Genomic DNA, 18,246 nt, shown 5'->3' with positions numbered 1-18,246 from the left:
TCATAAGAAAAATTAAAACCAATCGCTTATGGTTTCTCGTGCATGGAACACACATTCCTCCAGTAATAGCCGCTGGAGTGAATCTGTCAATTAAGATATCAGCCGGTAACTGAATTCGATCATATTTTAATAATGAATATTACAGCTTTTATTTACAAGAAAGTGACAGAAGGAAGAGAAAGAGACAAATGGGAATGACATGTTTGTTACGTTTATATACAGTCTTGTTGTAACAGACAGCAACTAAACAGCCCCGCCTTTGCTATCGATTGGTGGCAGCCTCGTCCCCAGTCAGTTCCTTGGCACGTGGCCTCGGATATGACGTCACCCTTTGAGCCGATCGCAAGAGGAGGTATGCCCCAAATCCCGAAACAATATGCTCAGTTGGCCCGAGTCGATAAGCACGCTAAAGCCTGGGAATGAGGCTGAATTGATAATGTTTTTTTGTGCAAGCAAGGCATCAAAAGAATATTCACTGGCTCCCTTCCTTTCTTTCTCGTTCCAGACCGAGCTCGATTTTCCTCTTCGCCCTATACCCCACTTGGGAACCTGTTCATAGGCTAATGCGTTGGACGAGGACGTTGCATAAAACTTGACGTCAAACGTTCCGACCAGTGAAAATCAACAATTTTAACGTCCAAAGTTAGCAGTGTTCTCGATGTCAAGTCTTGTGCAACCGACTCCTGAGTCACATAGAGCCTAAAAAACGCTCCCAGGTATCCATACAGTCAAATGTTCCGTGCATACCCGGGAGAGGAGATGTTAAAGTTTCGAATTGACCGACCTACTGACTGTATCTTTCGGTGGCTACATTGGCGGCCCAGGTTTTTACATTCTGTGAGTTAAAAAGAAAGTTTTTTGAGCTCCGGGCTCAAGAGTCATAAATAAGTAAAATGTTCCCTTGGTCATGTTTTGAGTTTCTATGTTTTAGTTTCGTCAAGATCATCTGTCTCTCCGCCCTTGTCCCACTCGGACTGAAGTTCTGACGCAACTTCGGTGAAAAGTCGGTCCCAATCCCACCGCTTGTCCTCCTACAAGATAAATAGAAAATGGTCGAATTAAGCAAAATCACGCGCGGACGAAAGTTCGAAATTCCAATAGTTTTCCGTGTCAAAGTTTTCCGCTTTTAGTTCCAAACTTGCAATCAGTAGATCACAAAACCAACGTGGTAACGCAATGATGGCGCAGAAAGACGACAAAATTGAAATAGACATTTTGTGCAAACAAAACGGTAATTTCCAACCTAACCGGTTGGAGTAGAAACAGTGGAGTACCTCGGGAGAATGTCCATTTGTTGCCGTAAGTTTCCGTTTGATCCACGCATTCGTTGCATTTGAACGGGTTGAACCGAAAATTTTGGTAAATGGATACCTCCTACCCCCCGCGCGCGCGCACGCGCGCGTTAAGCGCGGGAATGCATGCAGCCGTTTCCAAGTGCAATATTACTTCAAAGTTTTTTGCCTCAGCTGCATGAACTTCAGCCTCCCGCGCAGTCATTTCTAAAAGCGACTGCGTGGGAGGCGTCATTCACTATAAAATCGCTTCGTTGGGCGTTGAACTGGTCTAATTGAATCTCTCTGAAGAATATGTACGTAAAGTCTTACCTCAAATATTTCAGTTTCAGGAGACAAAACGTTAGTGAGAAGTTTGAGATCAATTTCCCCATCCTGGAAATAAAAGGAGAGAGGATTATTAACATTCCCCCAATTCGTCCACCTGTTTGCTCTCACATGAAGTTTTGTTCTCAAAGTCCAGGGAGATCAAGTCACTACCGCTGAAGCGCAACCTCTTGTGTAGACTGCATAGTGCATAGCAAGCGTTTCTCAGTCTGATTCCTTCTGCGAGAGAAGTTTATCTTTCTCTCGAGGAGGACGTAAACAAGCCGACTACGCGAAATAACAGACACGCAAAAAGACTTGCCAGAAAGAAACGCTCTGCTAGCAGGGTGGAGAAAGTCAGAACAAGACAGAAAAAACTGAGACAACTTTTGTGTGGCCAACAAGGGAAAATGTTTCTCAAACTCATTACTAATAATTCCGTCATGAAGGAAAAACAAAGCAAATCACTACCGTGAAGGAGGTTTAGAAATGTGATTTTAATTATCATAACATTTTGTGAACTTTTGCTTCGAATTTCTCCAAGAATTATCAAAAGTTTGAGAAGCTATATCAAACACTCGAAAGAGGGTTTCATCCTATTTCCAAACACCTCGAAGTTGGTTAAAAAATCTCGGCTGCGTCTCGTTTTTCCAACCTACTTCTCGGTGTTTGGAAATCGGAGGAAACACTCTTCCTTGTGTTTGATATATTACTTTAATTACAAACAGAAGAAATACACACAGAAGCGTTTGCTACGCTACAGGCCGCCCTACAGGAAAGCGAGTAATTAATCATTTGTCATTCTGTAAGACTCCACCTTACGATGAGAACAATACAAAACAGCTGCTAAGCAAAACAATGCTACTACACGTCGGTTATACTGAATTTTCGGAAATCTTGGTACATTTCTTTACAATTATCTGATTAACAACAACGGAAAATGAAATGGAGAAAGTGAGCACACGGCGGTGCATTTTTCTTTCTCCTTTTCAACCTGAACGCCGTTTCTACCAATTCAGTTTTTGGACGCAATGAATGTTGTGCCACTAGCACAAATGACACATACGATGGATCTGAGAGTTAACTCTACAGTGTAGCCTAGTTGAAGTTGATCTAGATCTAGTAACCTAGTTGAAGTTGATCTTTCTAAAGAACTTATACCACCGGCTTACGAGACAGTTTAGAAATAGTCACGCCAAATCCTTTAGAATTCCCTACGAAAAGAAAACCTATCTCGTTCAATACAGCTTTTTACCTAGAACTATAAAGCAGTGGAACAGTTTGCCCGCCACATTAGCCATAGCCCCAAGTCTTAATGTTTTTAAGAGTGGGGTCCGTGAGCTGAAACACTAAGAACCTTCACGAACCTGACCAAATCCGAGCATATAAACCTTGTAGAGAGGGAATGCTTGTAATATGGTAAATGTAAATGTGTATGTTGTAGTACTATGTGAATCCATGAATTTCCCACTGAGCGTTAGCCCTAGTAAGGAAATGGGAGACAGCACAAGAAAAGAAAAAGAGATTTTTTCTTTGCCTCGCGTGGTCTCCCATTTCCTTACTAGGGCTAACTCTCAGTGGGAAATTCATGGGTTAACTTAGCACTACAACATATTTATACACTGGAGAGTAAATTTTCTGATCCATCTGTTATTGGATAGTTTGGCGACACTGCACAAGTTGAACTAGTTGGAATAATCGCGAAGTAGTTCGAATAACGTGAAGTGACAATTTCGTTGGAGTTGCCGTCGTGGTTACTGAAGGTCTCTAGTAATAGTGCTGCCAAAAATGGATAAAGTGACCCCAAATCCGAAAGGTGAATACGCAAGGGAGATGTTTGCTTTATTCACCTCACATAATGAATGTAGAAATTTCGCTTTACTGAATGCTACAATCTATCACATTTCACTTCCCATTACAGCGCTCAAATTCTCAACAGCCGCCCTGTAACTGAAAAGTCATTCAGACTCAGGCAACGTTTGCATGATCGATGCATGATTTTGTCCCCCGCTTTCGAGTAACGTGAGCTTGGGTTGCCTGATAAGGCCCCTCATCTCATCTCACTCAGGAGACGTGAAATACACATTTTGTCACAGCGATGAATAAGTCGTATATGGCAAGTTCTTCGAAATACTTAGGTCTCATTTAATGTATATGAAACGTTATGTCATTCCCCCCCCCCCCCCCCTGCACTACCAAATGGAATAACGATTGCCTGTCTATAGTCAACAAGAGTCTGTAATAGCGGGGTAAGATAACTAAGTACAAATAGCCAAACAAAGAGAACTGCACAATCTATATGTGCTCGAGAGAGAGGTGTTCTTCTGTTAACTGATCACATTTGTTGGGTCTAATCCTGGGATTACTTTCCAGAACGAGGCTCAGTATTTCAGCTCCTTCTAGTATAAGTGCAGAGTCAGCAAAGCTGGAGTTGATCGTAGCAAAGGAAAGGGATTCCCATCTTTGCATCCAACATACAATTACCACTAAACCACTGCGCCTCTAGAAGAAGAAAAAGGGTGAGTAGAGATTTCTCTTTTTAAAGTCTTAGGTAAGATACTTACCAACAAATTAACATTAAAGAGGGCTGACTGTTTCTGAAAGTAGCTATCAAGTTCCTTGTATGTTGCTACTCTGTTCACTTGTACGCTATAAACAAAAAGAAGATTTAAATCAATCAAAATCACCCAGCTATTAGTAGTTGCTAAGAACAGCACCCAAGAGCTCTAAGATTCATAATCAGAGGTTCAAATGAAGGGCTGTGAACATAACCGTCTTACGTCCAATTTTAGGCTTTTATTTTGTTCAAAAGTGTCTGAAGTTGGGGGAGCAGGGGTGGCGCAGTGGTAAGAGCACTCATCTCCCACCAATGTGGCCCAAGTTCGATTCCCGGACTCGGTGTCATACGTGGGTTGAGTTTGTTGTTGGTTCTCGTCCTTGCTCCGAGAGGTTTTTCTCCGGGTACTATAGTTTTCCCCTCTCCTCGAAAACCATCATTTCTAAATTCCAATCCGATCTGGAGAGTGACGGTCAGATTCCCATACTGTAAAGCGCATTTGATCATCTCATCATGGAATTATGCACTATACAAATCTACACATTTAATTTTAATTTAAGTCTTGTATTAAAACCCTTTAATCCCTAAGGGTGCCAATTGGCACAAAATGCCATAACAACATTTCAACATTTGACAGATTTCTATGAATTTTTGACACCAAGATGCTCTTGTAAAGGTCTACTCATTAAAAGGATAAAAACTTAACCCTCTCTCATGTGTGATATGGTTGACCACCCCCATAACTTTTCAACATTTTCCCCCTAGAAGTTGTGGGTTTTAAGATGGCTCTCACATCAATGAAGATGTTGAGAACTGCAAAAGAAGCTGTAGTTTAGGAGTTTAGGGGTATACCTAATATACACAAGGATTGGGACGTTGAGTTTGCAGTCTGTGATCTGGAGAAAATGTCGTTTTGCCTTAGGGGTTAGTCAGAGAACATCGCTCTGTGGTTAAGAAAAACAAGGCCAAAGTCGTCCAGCAAAAGAAAGAAAGTAAAGAAGCGGAACAGCAGACGCTTTGGACCTTGGAGAGAAAAAAAAAAAACAGAGCGATGTTCTTTGATTAAATTGAAGGCCAGGCACTTTTGAGCAAACCAAAAACTCAGCCTAAAATTCAACATAAGAAGGTTGTGCTATCATCTCGACTTCAAATTTCAAACCTGTTAATCGTGAATTACCTGGGTGGAGCTGCAATCTGTGTCATCATGTCTTCCTCCTGTACATCCTCCAAGTCAGGGATTACAGGAATATCTGTGAAGGAAAGTACAGTTGAACCTCTCCACAACGGCCACCTTAGGGACAGAAGAAAGTGGCCGTTGTGGAGAGGTGGCCGTTATGGGGAGGTAGGGGTGTAATATGACACCTTTTTCTTTCGGGAAGTACAACATGTTTATTGTGCCAAGTTCATGCTTACTGTAACCTATAATGGCAATCAAATCTTGAATAATATATATTGATAAAATACACAATAAAACGTAAATAATGTTTTGAATAAAAAGGTTAACAAGACGAAACGAGCAAGGTTCGCAGCATTCGCTATATTATTGTAGACAATTTATGCTTACTGCAGCATATAAATGGAACACAATCAAAATTCGTATACCATTAAAAAGAATACAGAAACGTAATGTTCCGAAGACAAATGCCGATTACTGCATCAGTTTATAAAAAAGGTTTTACAAAAAAGTACTGAACTGGCCGTTGTCGAGAGGTTATTTTGGCAGTTGGGGACGCACTTTAGTGGCCGTTGCCGTTGTAGAGAGGTGGCCGTTGTAGAGAGGTTTAAACAAGAGCTAATGTATGGACTGTCCGCCGGGACAAAAAAAAGTGGCCGTTGTAGAGAGGTGGCCGTTGTGGAGAGGTGGCCGTTAGTGGAGGTTCGACTGTATAAAGCTAAACTAGAATTTTTCAGAGGGAAGAGAGGGTTCATATATAGTCTGTGAGGGAGAGTGGATATTTTCTGAAACAACACCGTGTTTGATACAAGTTTTATCTTACCGCCATCATCGTCATCTTGTGTTACTGAATTATCCATTTTAAGCCTTTCACTAAACAAGAATAAAATCAATGCAGTTTATCAGTTTTTTATGCCACACACTGAAAACAGCATTATTGAAATCATTACGTCAATTTGATTCTTATAAACATGACAAACAAATCCAAAAACCTTACTCTTCTTCTTGAAAGGTTTCCACATCTCTTCTCCTAATTGAGAAAAGTAAAACATGTATGATCAGAAAAATCTGATTTATAGAATGGTGCATCCTCGGAGACCCAGGGGCAGTTAGTGGGGTAAAGGGATTTTCATAGGCGAAAGTTTACTATAAGGAACTGGTTCGGTAAGAGTAATTGCCCAGGGGCTCTCCCATTCTTTCAGTAAACTTTCACCCACGAAAATCCCTTTTACCCCACTAACTGCCCCTGGGTCTCCGAGGATGAGAATAATGTGTAGCTGTCAGTTCCAAAGAGGGTGGTCCATACCTTTTCATTTTCTCCTTGAATGTGACATAGTATGATGAGACATGGTATGATAAATAAATTTTGATTTATAGAATAACAGTTGTGTAGCTCTCAGTTCTAAAGAGTGTCCACCATACCCTTTCTTTTTCTCTTTGGGTGTGTCATCTGCCCAGCCTCCTTGTCTTCTGGATGGCTTTGGTGGAGGCTGCAAAACAAATCAAGTTTTCTTAGTTTATTATTCTTGATTCAATATTACATCTTATTCAGCATGAGACCAGGCAAAAAAACAAATCGTTGACAAAAGCTGAACCCTTGACCACTTTGGTCCGATGCTCTCACCACTTAGCAACAAGGAGAAAAACTAACGACACACTGCAGAATACTATGTTTTAACATCATTCCTCATTATTCTAGAATGAATTGGGTATGGTACTTTTTATAGGACATTTATTTTCTGTTGATTTTCTATTTCTGTGTCTCAGAAGTCACAAGGAAAGCAAAGTTTGTGTTAATTGTCTGTTCAGCTTCCAGTTCCAAGAACATGTCCTTGGATAGTGGTTAGCTTACATATGTGTAGATGTAAACCCCTCCCCCCCCCCCCCCCCGGCCCCCTTCACGTAAGCAAAGTACAGTCTAATAAGTACGCTTTTTGATAGCAATGTACATTGGTATCTGAAACATAATGATTTTCTTTTAAAATAGTGGCAAAGTAAAGCTGAATCAAGGGGCAATGTTTTTCAAACCTTGAATTCAGGCTTTAATGGACATTAAAAATATGAATAAAATCTGAGGGAAGAGAGCATTATTTTCCTCTAAAATCTTAATGGTAGCAAGAGAAAATGGCCAAAAAATGGCAATGCTTTGACCTTGAATACAGGCTTCAAAGGTCATTAAAAATATGACTATTTGAACTAGTAATCGGAAGGTCTTAGGTTCAACTCCTGATAGGAGCACTTAGATTTCCTTTTTCCGAGTATGCCTGCCTCATTCATTGAATAATACATCATTCTCACTTATTAACCTGGCTTAAAATATTCCATCACATAATTTATTCCATTGCACATATGCCACACATTGACATTCCAATCGTAGCAGTATGCAGGATGTTTGTCCCATGAACCTAGTTTAATGGCCTTAGCTCCCATGAGTCTCCTGTAGCTCAGTGGTGGAGCATCCGAACTAGTAATCAGAAGGTCTTAGTTTGGAATCCCGAAAGGAGCACTTGGATTTCCTTTTTCTGAGTATGCCTGCGTCATTCATTGAATAATACACCATTCTCATGACTATTCTTAGGCTTTATTTTTTAATAAAATAAATACACACTAATCCTTCATAAAAAAGAACCTTTTATGTCTCTTACTTGGTCATGTTCATTTGCCGCTGCAGGATTATTAGCCTCCACTGCAATATCTCCAAGAGCATCATCCAACATGTCCTCACCAGGGTCTTGATTGGACTGAACATTCTGGGCTGCTCGTCTGCCTTGACGAACCTCCTGTGCACAAAAGTATTCAAATGCATGTTAACACTTGTTTTAAAACTATCACCTATCAAATTCTCCTTTCTGGATTTGATGTTACTTTTATCACTGGTTGGGAGAAGTTATCCAAAAATCAAAGCAGTCCATCTTTGGTGATTCATTAATTTTTGTCTACTCTCCGATCATGGCTTTGATTACTGGAAATAATTAGATAATTATCACCTATGGGACTCAAAGACTTCAACAAGGATTTCCCTGACCAGCCACCATGCTTCTCCAAATGCACATTTTGTTCCACAAACATGTACATAGTGCACAACAGCAAGATCTGAACAAGTTCTCTGATGCACATATTTTTAGTTAATAAGTTGTTGTGTACTGTCAATAAGCTGAAGACTAGAGCTGGAAAGACCCAAGGTGAGCTTGGCCATTCGCTGAGTTTAAGTGACACTGATATGCATCCTACATATTGCTAGGATCAGTTAAATATTATTAAATAATTATGTTAAAGCATCTATGGTGTGATAGACTACAAGTAGTCTGCTACATTTCTTGGGAATATTACAAAAGAGGGAGACATGCAAGTGTGCACAAAAAATGCCTCTTTTCCTCTGCTCATTGCACACGTCTTCTCACAGGACACAATTGAAGGGGTGCATGGAATAAGGTCATAAGTGACTTGATGTAAGGTTAAATTCTCCTTTTGTTTCACAACCGAATACAAGACAATTTGGAAGGAGAATCTAGCTATTTATCAGGAGTCACTTGGGGCCTTTTCCAGGCACCCCTTCAGATTATAAATAATTATTGTCATGTGTGCTTGCATGTTTTGCTTGTGCTACCATTCCTAAGAAAAAAAGAGACCATTTTGTAGTCTCCTATATTTCTGAGGGATCTAGTAATCTGAGCAAGACATGCAAGGGTGCACAAGAAATGCCTCTTTTCCCTGCTCACTGTGTCTTCTCACAGGAGGCAATTGTCACACATGCTTGTATGTTTCACTTGCTTTGCCATCCCTAAGACCATATTTTGTCTTAAATGGTGCACTGATATAGAAAACGTTGGCAATGTTAAATCATTACTGATCTTCATCAAGTAGAAAAATGATTAGAAAAGTAAAGAATGTTACCACATTTAGATTTGCAGTATGATCAACATCAGGAGGAAGAGAAATAACCAAGAGTTGGTCATCAGAGTGTGTACTGTTCACTTCAGCAGGCTACTCAGGAAATAAAGACAATGAAAGGTAAGCATGAAGAAGAAGGAGCATTTATAAGGAAGCGAACATGAGTATGTGGAAGTTTATAATGACTGATATGAAAAGAACTGAATAGAGAAGAACACATTTATAACACCTAGGTCTTTAGAAACTTGCATTCTAGCTTGGCCAAAAATTATGGCAGCATGAAGAACTGCTGTTACTTTTACAAGCTTTCACGACTTTCATTTGAATGGTCTGATGCATTCCAATTTTATCCAGTACAGACTCAAACATTATTTATAACCACCAAAAGTACAGCATAATATATAAACAATGTCACAGAAAAAGTACTGCTCAGTAGCTTTTATAAATGTGAGAATAATAACCATTTGAGTTTGTGGATGAAGTCAGGATCTATGTCACCCAGAGGGGGTAGAGGGGGGGTTATCTGAAGATCTGGTTGGGGTGTGCAGCTGAATTCTCCAAACCCTGACCCTATTTCAGACCAAAAGATGTAATTTTTGGGTACCCTTTTCAGACCTGCCCTCTAAAATGTATACCTATTTTCAGACCAGGTTTCTAGAACCCATACCTGTTTCATTCACAAACTCAATGATTGGACCCAGTTTCAATGGCCTTTAGTAAAGGGAAAGGCCAGGACAAGAAGGAGTTGGAAACAACCAAAGTAACAGCTCAGTGCATGGACAGAACTTGAGTGGAAAGCCACCAGTCAGCAAAATGGATTGAAGAACAAGAAGGTGATTCAGTGCTACATGAAGCAGCAGCATTGCAGCAGTTATGCCATTATTTGAATCAGCGTTATTTTAGAGTTCAAGACTTAACCAAAGGTTATCTTAAGTTTTTAACCTTCCAATCATATGATAATAGCAGACATCTTGCAAACAAAGAAGTCTAGCCATACTATAGCCATAGCATAGTATAGTTTTGCTAAAGTGTTGTATAGTGTGTTGCTTTGTTTTGAAACAAGACACTCGAATTGCAACATGAATTCTCATTTGGTTGAAATGCGAGTCGCGCCTGACGTGTCCTACTATAATTATAGGGATAATTCAGACTGGTATGGTACAGTAGCTGTAGCATGGAAGTTTAGTATAACAGATGTTTCCAACACAAAGATGTTTAGCTATAGCAGATGTATAGCGAGACAAAAAAGTGTAGCTTGACAAGATCAGAGGGTCATGTTCCCGACTGTGTTGTGATTGACTTATTTTCATTCATGGTTTTTCTTTTCTTTAGTTTAATTTATGCATAGCTGGTTTTCAACAATCATTTTATGATTGATAACTCTAGCCAACATTCTCATGACCAGAATGCAATCTTGAGTTTTAGTGTTAATTCTGAAGTTTACTGCAAAACACTTACATAAAATTAATATGAGTAGTTTTTAAACGAATAATCTAGTTCCATTTGAAGAAAAAAAATCATCAAACTGTAGCCATTGAATGTTTATTTTAATTTTATCATACTCAAGAATAATAAATTCTGACTGATTTAAATCATTATAAGGACCAGTTAAAATTAATTATAATAAGTTATTTATTTAGTGCTTATTATATAGTTAAAGGGGTGTAGAATGGTAAAATTTGAGACTTGCCGAGACCCTTATTTAAAATCCAAGCTCGAGACGCTGGGAATCAAAACTCCGAGTGTGAGATGTTGTGAAATCAGCCTTGCTCTTTTTTAGGCATAACATGGCAATTTACAAGCACAATTTCATGATCCAAGCCTACATGTTTCACAGCCTGCACCATTGTGATGTAGAGCCGTTTTTCACCATTGTTCTTTGTTTTGTTGTTGTTTTATGATGGTTCATACAGACTAAACAACTTGGCTTGCGAGACTTCGAATTATACAAGATTCCAAGCCCCGCTTTATTTTTTATGAGCTCAAGATTCCAAGACTAGTTTGAGACGCCAAGATTTCGAGACTGGTCAAAAATTTGCCGAGACCCATCACTTTTTCAAGGACCATTCTATACCCCTAGTTAAATTTTTAGTGCATATCAATTAAATATGCCTTGGCCATATCCTTGTCTGGCTTTAATCCGTTGGTTACGTGCGATTTATGGTCAAAATGGTCAAAAGAATTGTTATCAGAGGGTGTAGAGTGCTGCTCAATATGTGATAGTATATCTGTCCACTCACTCAACTGCTGAATCCCACTAACTCTCCTATACAGAGTGAAGGAGTGACGAAACAAAGAAGTGAGAGAGATGCAGACATTAGTAGCAAGGCTACATACAGTACTGTGCAAATGCAAGTTGACAGTCTCGACTCGAAGCTCGATCCTCGAAGCTATCGAGAATTGAGTATCGAGGTTCGAGGCTCGAGTTTTGAGTATCAAGTATCGTGACGTTCAAAGAATTTTTCGAGGATCTCGATGGTAGATTTCAAGGAAACAATTATTTTCTCAAACCTCAAACAATAAGAGAGAACAAAAGCAATTTTCGCATGGCTCTTCTGTGTATTCTTTTCTTTGTTTTGGTCAAATCAGTGACAGTGAGTGTTCAATAAATCTGTTTTGGCGCGTTTCTTCCTTCCGCATATTATTTTTAAAACACATCCATTCGTCGTTGTTGGGAAATTAAAACATACTTAAATTTTTCATATGCTATACTAATTCTTTTAATCAAACTTCAAACTCAATGAAGGGAACTAAACTACGAGAATGCGTTTTTTTGCGGAATGTAACACGATCGCTTCTGAAATATGTAGAAGTCAAGTCATGCTGGTGAGCATAATCTTAATGGAAGAACTTCATTTGCACTTAAGTTCAACACCTAAGTTACACAATTTTATGTATGTAGTTAAATTACATGACTACAAAAAATTATTATTAATGCTAGTTTCATCTGCAACCTCGTCAGTTGGTCGCCATATCAGGTTCAAATTTCAAATGATTGGGTGCATGGAAAAAAGCCCTAAGTGACACCTGATAGACTGCTAGTTTCTCCTAACAAATTGTCTTGTTCTACCTTCTATGAACAAAGGAGAATTTAACATGAGATCAAGAATCACTTAGGACTTTATTCCACGCACCCCTTCAAATAACTTCCTGCTAGTAACAAATATGCACAAAAAATAATCCTAGACAAAGTAATCCTAAAAGATAGAATACAATAAAATATTTAATATTTAATATTATATAGCAATTTTTTTGTTATGTTAATGGTAATAACAATAATATGTAAATTAAAAAAAATTAAATTAAACAAAATAAAGCATTAATAATGATTAAATAAATAAAAATGGAATGAAATAAATGTAATAAAACAATTAAAAAACAAAGAAATTAATAAAAATAAAGAAATAACAAATTGAAAAATGAAAAGTACATAGAGTCATGTCCATAGCTCCAGTCATTCAAAAGTAAATTTCAAGCTGATCAAAGGTTAGCAACAGAATTGGAAGCTCTTGGCCTCTGGGACTGGAAAAATGACCAGTATCAAACAAGGCTGATGCCCAAGAAAAATTTCAAGGAGCCCACAAAGCGAAAAAGCCGAGAAGTTAGGAGAACAACATGTGAAGTGTTAAACAGTTTCAACATTTGCTGCAACGCGCGCTTGACACTTTGTTGAACCAAATGTCGGGGGCATTTGAACAGGTCATTCAACATTGTTGAAAGTGTAAAAAAAATGTTGAAAGCATGTTGAAAGTGCGTTGAATCAAATTTTAAATTGGTTTAAACTTTCATTCAATATTGCTTCAACATTTTCTTTGTTCTTGAAAACGCTAAATGGCGTTGAGGCCGTTTGAACACCCAGTTCATCCAACATTTGCCCAACATCCATTCAACTTTTGTTGAACGAATGTTGGTTAATGTTGAAACCCTTTGAACAGGCTTTTAGGTGCTGTTGCAAAAACTTTAGGCACCCAGAACATTTTCTTGGGTGCCCACGGCTACTGGGCTGTTAGGCATCAGCCTTGTCAGTCATGTAATATTGTCTGTTGGTATGAAGTTGCCAAAATAATACGGCCTAAAGCAGAAATCATATTTCACAACAGATTCTAATAGCAGTTATCTATGAAATGAGAATTATTCTCATTTCATAGATAACTGCTATTAGAAATAAAAATGGTCATTTCACACTTTTATACATGAACATTGGTTGAAATGCATGTTCTTTTATCACTGATATTTATCTATAAAATATTTCACGCTTCAGAGGAAGAAATGAAGGTCATTTACTAGTTACGAAAACATCCTGTACCATCCTGTACCTGTACCAAGATTTTGGAACACATTTTATACATGAAGATTGGTTGAAACATCATGTTCTTTTATCGCTAATATTTATCTTAAAATATTTCACGCTTCACAGGAAGAAAGGAAGGTCATTTACTGTAGTTACGAATCAAAACATCTTGTACCATCCTCTTCGCATATAAAATCAAATACTTTAAGAATTTTCAACTATATGGAAAATATGTGAAAATGAAAATTAAAAAAATATGTTTAGAAGAAGAATGCTGTGCACTTTAAAACCAAACCTCTCATTTAAGGCAACCTCCATCGGCCAAATCTTATAGTCCATGTTTTTAAAATCATGAAAGAAAATGGTCTTGAGTGCAGTTCTTGAAAGACTGAATGAATCTGACACTGCTTTTACAAGGATATGGTATGCAAATGTAAGATGTCTCTATTCAAACACATCAGCAATTAAATACTGAAGCTGCAGTGACTCTCTTTCTTTAGAGTAAACAGAATTGCCACATGTGGTCTGCTGTTCAATCAGAACTCCCACAAGACTTGTAATAATCCTTTACCTTGATATTTTGCAATAAACAGACACACAAACTTACAACATTTGCCTGTTTTTTGATCGATATAAATAAAGCATTAAAATTTAAAACTTGAAATATTATTGATTTATGACAGCAGAAAGACCTGTCAACGTAAAAATAATTTAATTAATGTTATTATGCAATATATTTTGGGCCAGACTGCTTCGTGCATGAAATTGTATTATTACTTTCAGACAAAACAAAACAAGCTATTGTCTATACACAAGTCTGAATATGAAATTAAAATTGAATATGAAAAGATTGAACATATAAATAAAAAAGTGACATTCAATAAGACATGTCATTGAATGGATGCCATTCATTCTGAATAGTATTTCAACAAATGGGAAATTCCAAGTGCAGGGCTCTCATCTTTTATTTATATTGTTCTTAGTTAAGAAATAATATTGAAAAATCTTTAAGCTGTACGTAACATCAGACGGACTTAAACAATATTAAATCATTTATGACCTTTTTTCTTTCATATAATTATGCTGTACTTGGTGGTTATAAATTTTATAACCACCAACTGAACTGTACAGCATAATATAAAAGAAAAAAAGGTCATAGAAAAGTACTGCTCAGTAGCTTTTATTGTGGAAAGCAACCATTTGAAGTCAAGTTCTATGTGGAACACAGAAACTAATTTCATCCACAAACTCAGTGGTTTTAAAAATGTTGGGCAGTTTCAGTGGCCTATAGTCAAGGGAAAGGCCAGGCTAAGACCGTAACTTTTGCAGAAAAATAATTTAAACTGAAACTAAAAATAGTAGATAATCTGTCATAAAACTGTCTTACAAATTAATATCACAAAAAAGGTTAGAAAAGATGCAACCAAGCCAAATTTTTTTATAAATGTTTACTCTGCCTTTCAAAAACATGTGAAACTGTGACCTTCAAAACCATTGACATTTTTTAGTACTGACAACGAGATATAATAAAATTATTATGACAACTGAATGATCACAAAAGTAGAGAAATCAGCCAAAACCAGTGTATACATGTAAATGTGGCCTTTTGACCACATAGAGTGAAAAAATATAGCTAAACATCTTAATTTTGTTAATTTTTGTTTATTAATTTTTGGAGATCCACTACAACAGAAGGGCTGACAGTATAACCGACCAGATTCAGCAGAGTTTTTGCATGTGGCCTTGAATTTCTTCAGGAAACATTGCTCTAATGTTTTATCCGCTGTTTTGTGCTTCACTTGCAATAAGAACCTATTTCTGTTTTTAGTGCAAAACGAAGCACAAAGAAGTGGATAAAACATTTGGATTTTGAGTTGATGTGAGTCTTTATTTATTCAAGAAGTGTTAAAGTATTACGTAATGCTGGATTTAGTATTTTCGTTTTTTTTTTCCACACTCATACGCAACTTAGTAAATATTGTGTTCCGGCGCAGCCACCATTCAAACCAATGAAGTTTTTCTTTTGCATGTAAGTTCAGGCTATAATAATTATTTTAACCAAATAGAAGATGGCTTTCCTGTATTTTCCAAAAAAATGATGTACCCTCATGCATTACATCATTTTCTTAAAAAACATATACATGTAGCAAGATATCTACCGGGTAAGTGTCACACTGTGGATCAAAACTATTGCTCTCAAGCCCCCAGACTTGTTTCTAACTCCTGATTCACAAAAATGTGGAAAGATTTCCGCACAGAGGCCATACTTTAATTATACATTTACCACTGCAGGGCAAAAAACTTCCACTCGTCCGCCCGTCCGAGACGTCAGTACTCTCATATCTCGGACGAGTGGATTTCCAAAAGCACTTGTGCTACGGGAAGAGTAGAGTTTGCCTAAAAAAAATGTTCTTTTCTACTGAGGCCTGAGTTCCCAAGCATTTTGGACATTGTAAACTAGCCTGAGTTTCGCGAAGTTTGGTTTCTTTTCAAGGCAACTTTCCTGTTTTCACTTCTGTTTTCCGAGAATATCTGGTTCTGTTGTTTCGATGAAGACTGGGATCCACATACCATATATGGAAATGACGACCTCGTTTGAGACAAGGTGAACAATGCAATTACCGTTGTGGCAAGTTTTGTGATTATTAAAGAAAAAATAAAACCTGTGAAACAATATGAAGAAAGTCGAATTCGAAAATTTGAACCAACATGGAAAAAAGAATTTCCCTGGGTTAAAATTGATGCGGAGAAGAATGAAATGTTCTGCATTGTGTGCCGCAGGTATCCAACAGTAGCCGATAAAGCGAGCCAGCTTTATGGCGGCATCAATGGATCGTCTGCCACTGATTTTCGCCGTGATTCTCTTGTGAGTCACGAGAAGAGCCATTCTCATTACTTTTGTTTTCAACGAGCTAAAAGCGAAGAAAAACCAGAGCAGGCGCCGCTACAGCGAATGAGCCGTAAAATCGACGAGGAGTCAAAGGAGTCATCTTAGATCGCAGTTTTAATGCCTCATAGATGTCCTGCATTTTCTCAACTCCTGTATAAAGAACGTGAGTGATCCCCGATGTGTCTGTATGAAATGGTGTTGTATTGAAAAGTGCAAAGAACAACATAAATTGAAATAACTGTTAAAATAAAAACTCGAGATTTGGTACAAAACAGATCATACAATTTCTACGTTTTTTTATGACATTTTTATTTTGGACTAGAAAATTTAACTTTCTGAAAACCAGAATCTGAACATTTTCTCGTCCAATGGACAAGTGGAATAAAAAAAAAAGTTTTTTATGCCCTGCCACTGTCATACCACATACTTCCGTAAGCAACAAGCATGAATAGAGCTTGAGTTGGAAAAAGTATACAATGTATGCAGCTGTGCAGAAATCTTGCCACAAAATGTGAACAATATTTAAGTTCAATCTATGGAGAATTTCAACAAAATACACAACAATCACAATCATGTATAACATTTTTACAAATAACATTATGCTTCATGACTGAGCCCTCAAAACTGTGTATGAATGTTTTACTGGACTGGGACATGATCAATCGTCAGAAATGTTTCGACATTGTCTGCATGTTCAAAAATTATTGGAAAATTGCAGATTTTGGTATTAACCTTTGGAAAATCTTCTAAACATCTTCAGAAATCAGACTATTAACACGAAAAACGAAAATCTCACACGTTTGATTCAGGAAGACAGCAGCAGGTTTGATAGTCTTGAATATGAATAACATAAAAGGCTTGGTATTAATGGGACAGCATCACCCAAGTTTTAACCCTACCATCAATGTGAAGTTGTCTGCAAGCTTTAAAGCTCATCAAGAGCTAGCTTGTTTTTATTGTTCAGCATAACTTCTGTATGAGGGTGTGGATGGGGGTATACAAAATGTCAGTTGCCAGTTAAAAATTTGGCCAAATGTCAGATGTCAGTTAAAGTTTAGGCCATTTGTCAGTTATCATTTAATTGGCTGTTAATAATTAACTGCAAAGCTTAGTTATAAATTTGGGATCATGTTATGGATGATAAAAAAAAAAGACAACGGTATGGCAGCCATGTTGGATGACAAAACAAAAGGTTCTGTCATCCAACAATTTGGCTGCCACACCATTGTCTTTTGGATCTCTAGGGATTGATCGCAAACCACCTATAGAATACAAGGTCACATTTTGCGAGGAATAACCGAGGTGCCTCGCCAGTTACGGTTAGAATTAAAGAAAAAATAACGTTTATAATTTAGTGGCTCAATGGCTCACCAGTCATGGTCAGAATTAAAGAACGAGTAACGTTTATAGTTTAGTAAAAATAGATACCCCATTCAAGACAAAACACCCTGGAGACCGGGAGATACGGTTCAAAATCTGGAGACTCCCTGGTTATCCGGGAGAGTTAACAGCCCTGCTAAGTGATGAACTGAGCAGACGATAATCCCAGATGTTTGCAAGCGACCAAGCGTTGCCAAGCTTAAGTGAAAACATTCAGCTATCATATTTCACATTTTAAGCAACCTTTGACCCAGAATACTCACTCTCTTAGGCGAAAAGTCATCCATGAATGTTAATGCTTCCGTGAATGTCCAAAACCGTCTCGTTAAGTAGTCAAATATCCAACTTTCAAAGCGTACATTTGACGACGACAACCAAAACGCAGTCAACATAAAACACTTCCCTTCCCCCTACTTGGTGTACAGTGTACTCAAACGTCTCGAACACGTGAGAGTCTGGGTACGA

The 18,246-nt window shown here is 37.8% G+C and overlaps 1 protein-coding gene and 1 long non-coding RNA gene across 4 annotated transcripts in view; one reads left to right on the top strand and one right to left on the bottom strand.

The window, feature by feature from the left end:
* LOC146481914 (uncharacterized) overlaps positions 1 to 18,246 on the top strand; it is a 147,104-nt gene that overhangs the window by 79,345 nt on the left and 49,513 nt on the right. The window lies entirely within an intron of this gene.
* On the bottom strand, positions 111 to 18,215 carry LOC146481918 (uncharacterized). Of its 3 annotated transcripts, none has more exons than XM_085108029.1 (10): positions 18,045 to 18,182; positions 11,333 to 11,486; positions 7,975 to 8,109; positions 6,752 to 6,819; positions 6,327 to 6,359; positions 6,153 to 6,202; positions 5,333 to 5,405; positions 4,163 to 4,247; positions 1,605 to 1,667; positions 111 to 1,031 (listed from the first exon to the last, which is right to left on the bottom strand). In XM_085108029.1, exons 1-10 carry the CDS (start codon positions 18,062 to 18,064, stop codon positions 921 to 923), a joined length of 792 nt encoding a protein of 263 aa, XP_084964155.1. In that variant the 5' UTR covers positions 18,065 to 18,182; the 3' UTR covers positions 111 to 920. The 3 variants fall into 3 exon arrangements, with proteins under 3 accessions (XP_084964155.1, XP_084964154.1, XP_084964156.1); XM_085108028.1 differs by lacking the exon at positions 18,045 to 18,182 and adding an exon at positions 13,807 to 13,844; XM_085108030.1 differs by lacking the exon at positions 11,333 to 11,486 and having other exon boundaries at positions 18,045 to 18,215.

The sequence above is a fragment of the Pavona decussata genome, unplaced genomic scaffold (assembly GCF_977016875.1).
Source record: "Pavona decussata unplaced genomic scaffold, jaPavDecu1.1 SCAFFOLD_48, whole genome shotgun sequence".
In the NCBI taxonomy this organism is placed as follows: Eukaryota; Metazoa; Cnidaria; class Anthozoa; order Scleractinia; family Agariciidae; genus Pavona; species Pavona decussata.
Note: the sequence above shows the minus strand (reverse complement) of the source record. Positions and strands in the feature narration are given on the sequence as shown.

What these genes read in the sequence shown, in the direction of transcription:
- LOC146481918 (XM_085108028.1), bottom strand. Translation starts at nt 13,829, where the DNA reads ATGGAGGTTGCCTTAAATGAGAG. An exon ending in CGGCAAATGAACATGACCAA is followed by an intron (nt 6,820 to 7,974) that starts GTAAGAGACATA and finishes TTTGTTTTGCAG; the next exon opens with CCTCCACCAAAGCCATCCAG. An exon ending in ACAAGATGACGATGATGGCG is followed by an intron (nt 5,406 to 6,152) that starts GTAAGATAAAAC and finishes TTTCCTTCACAG; the next exon opens with ATATTCCTGTAATCCCTGAC.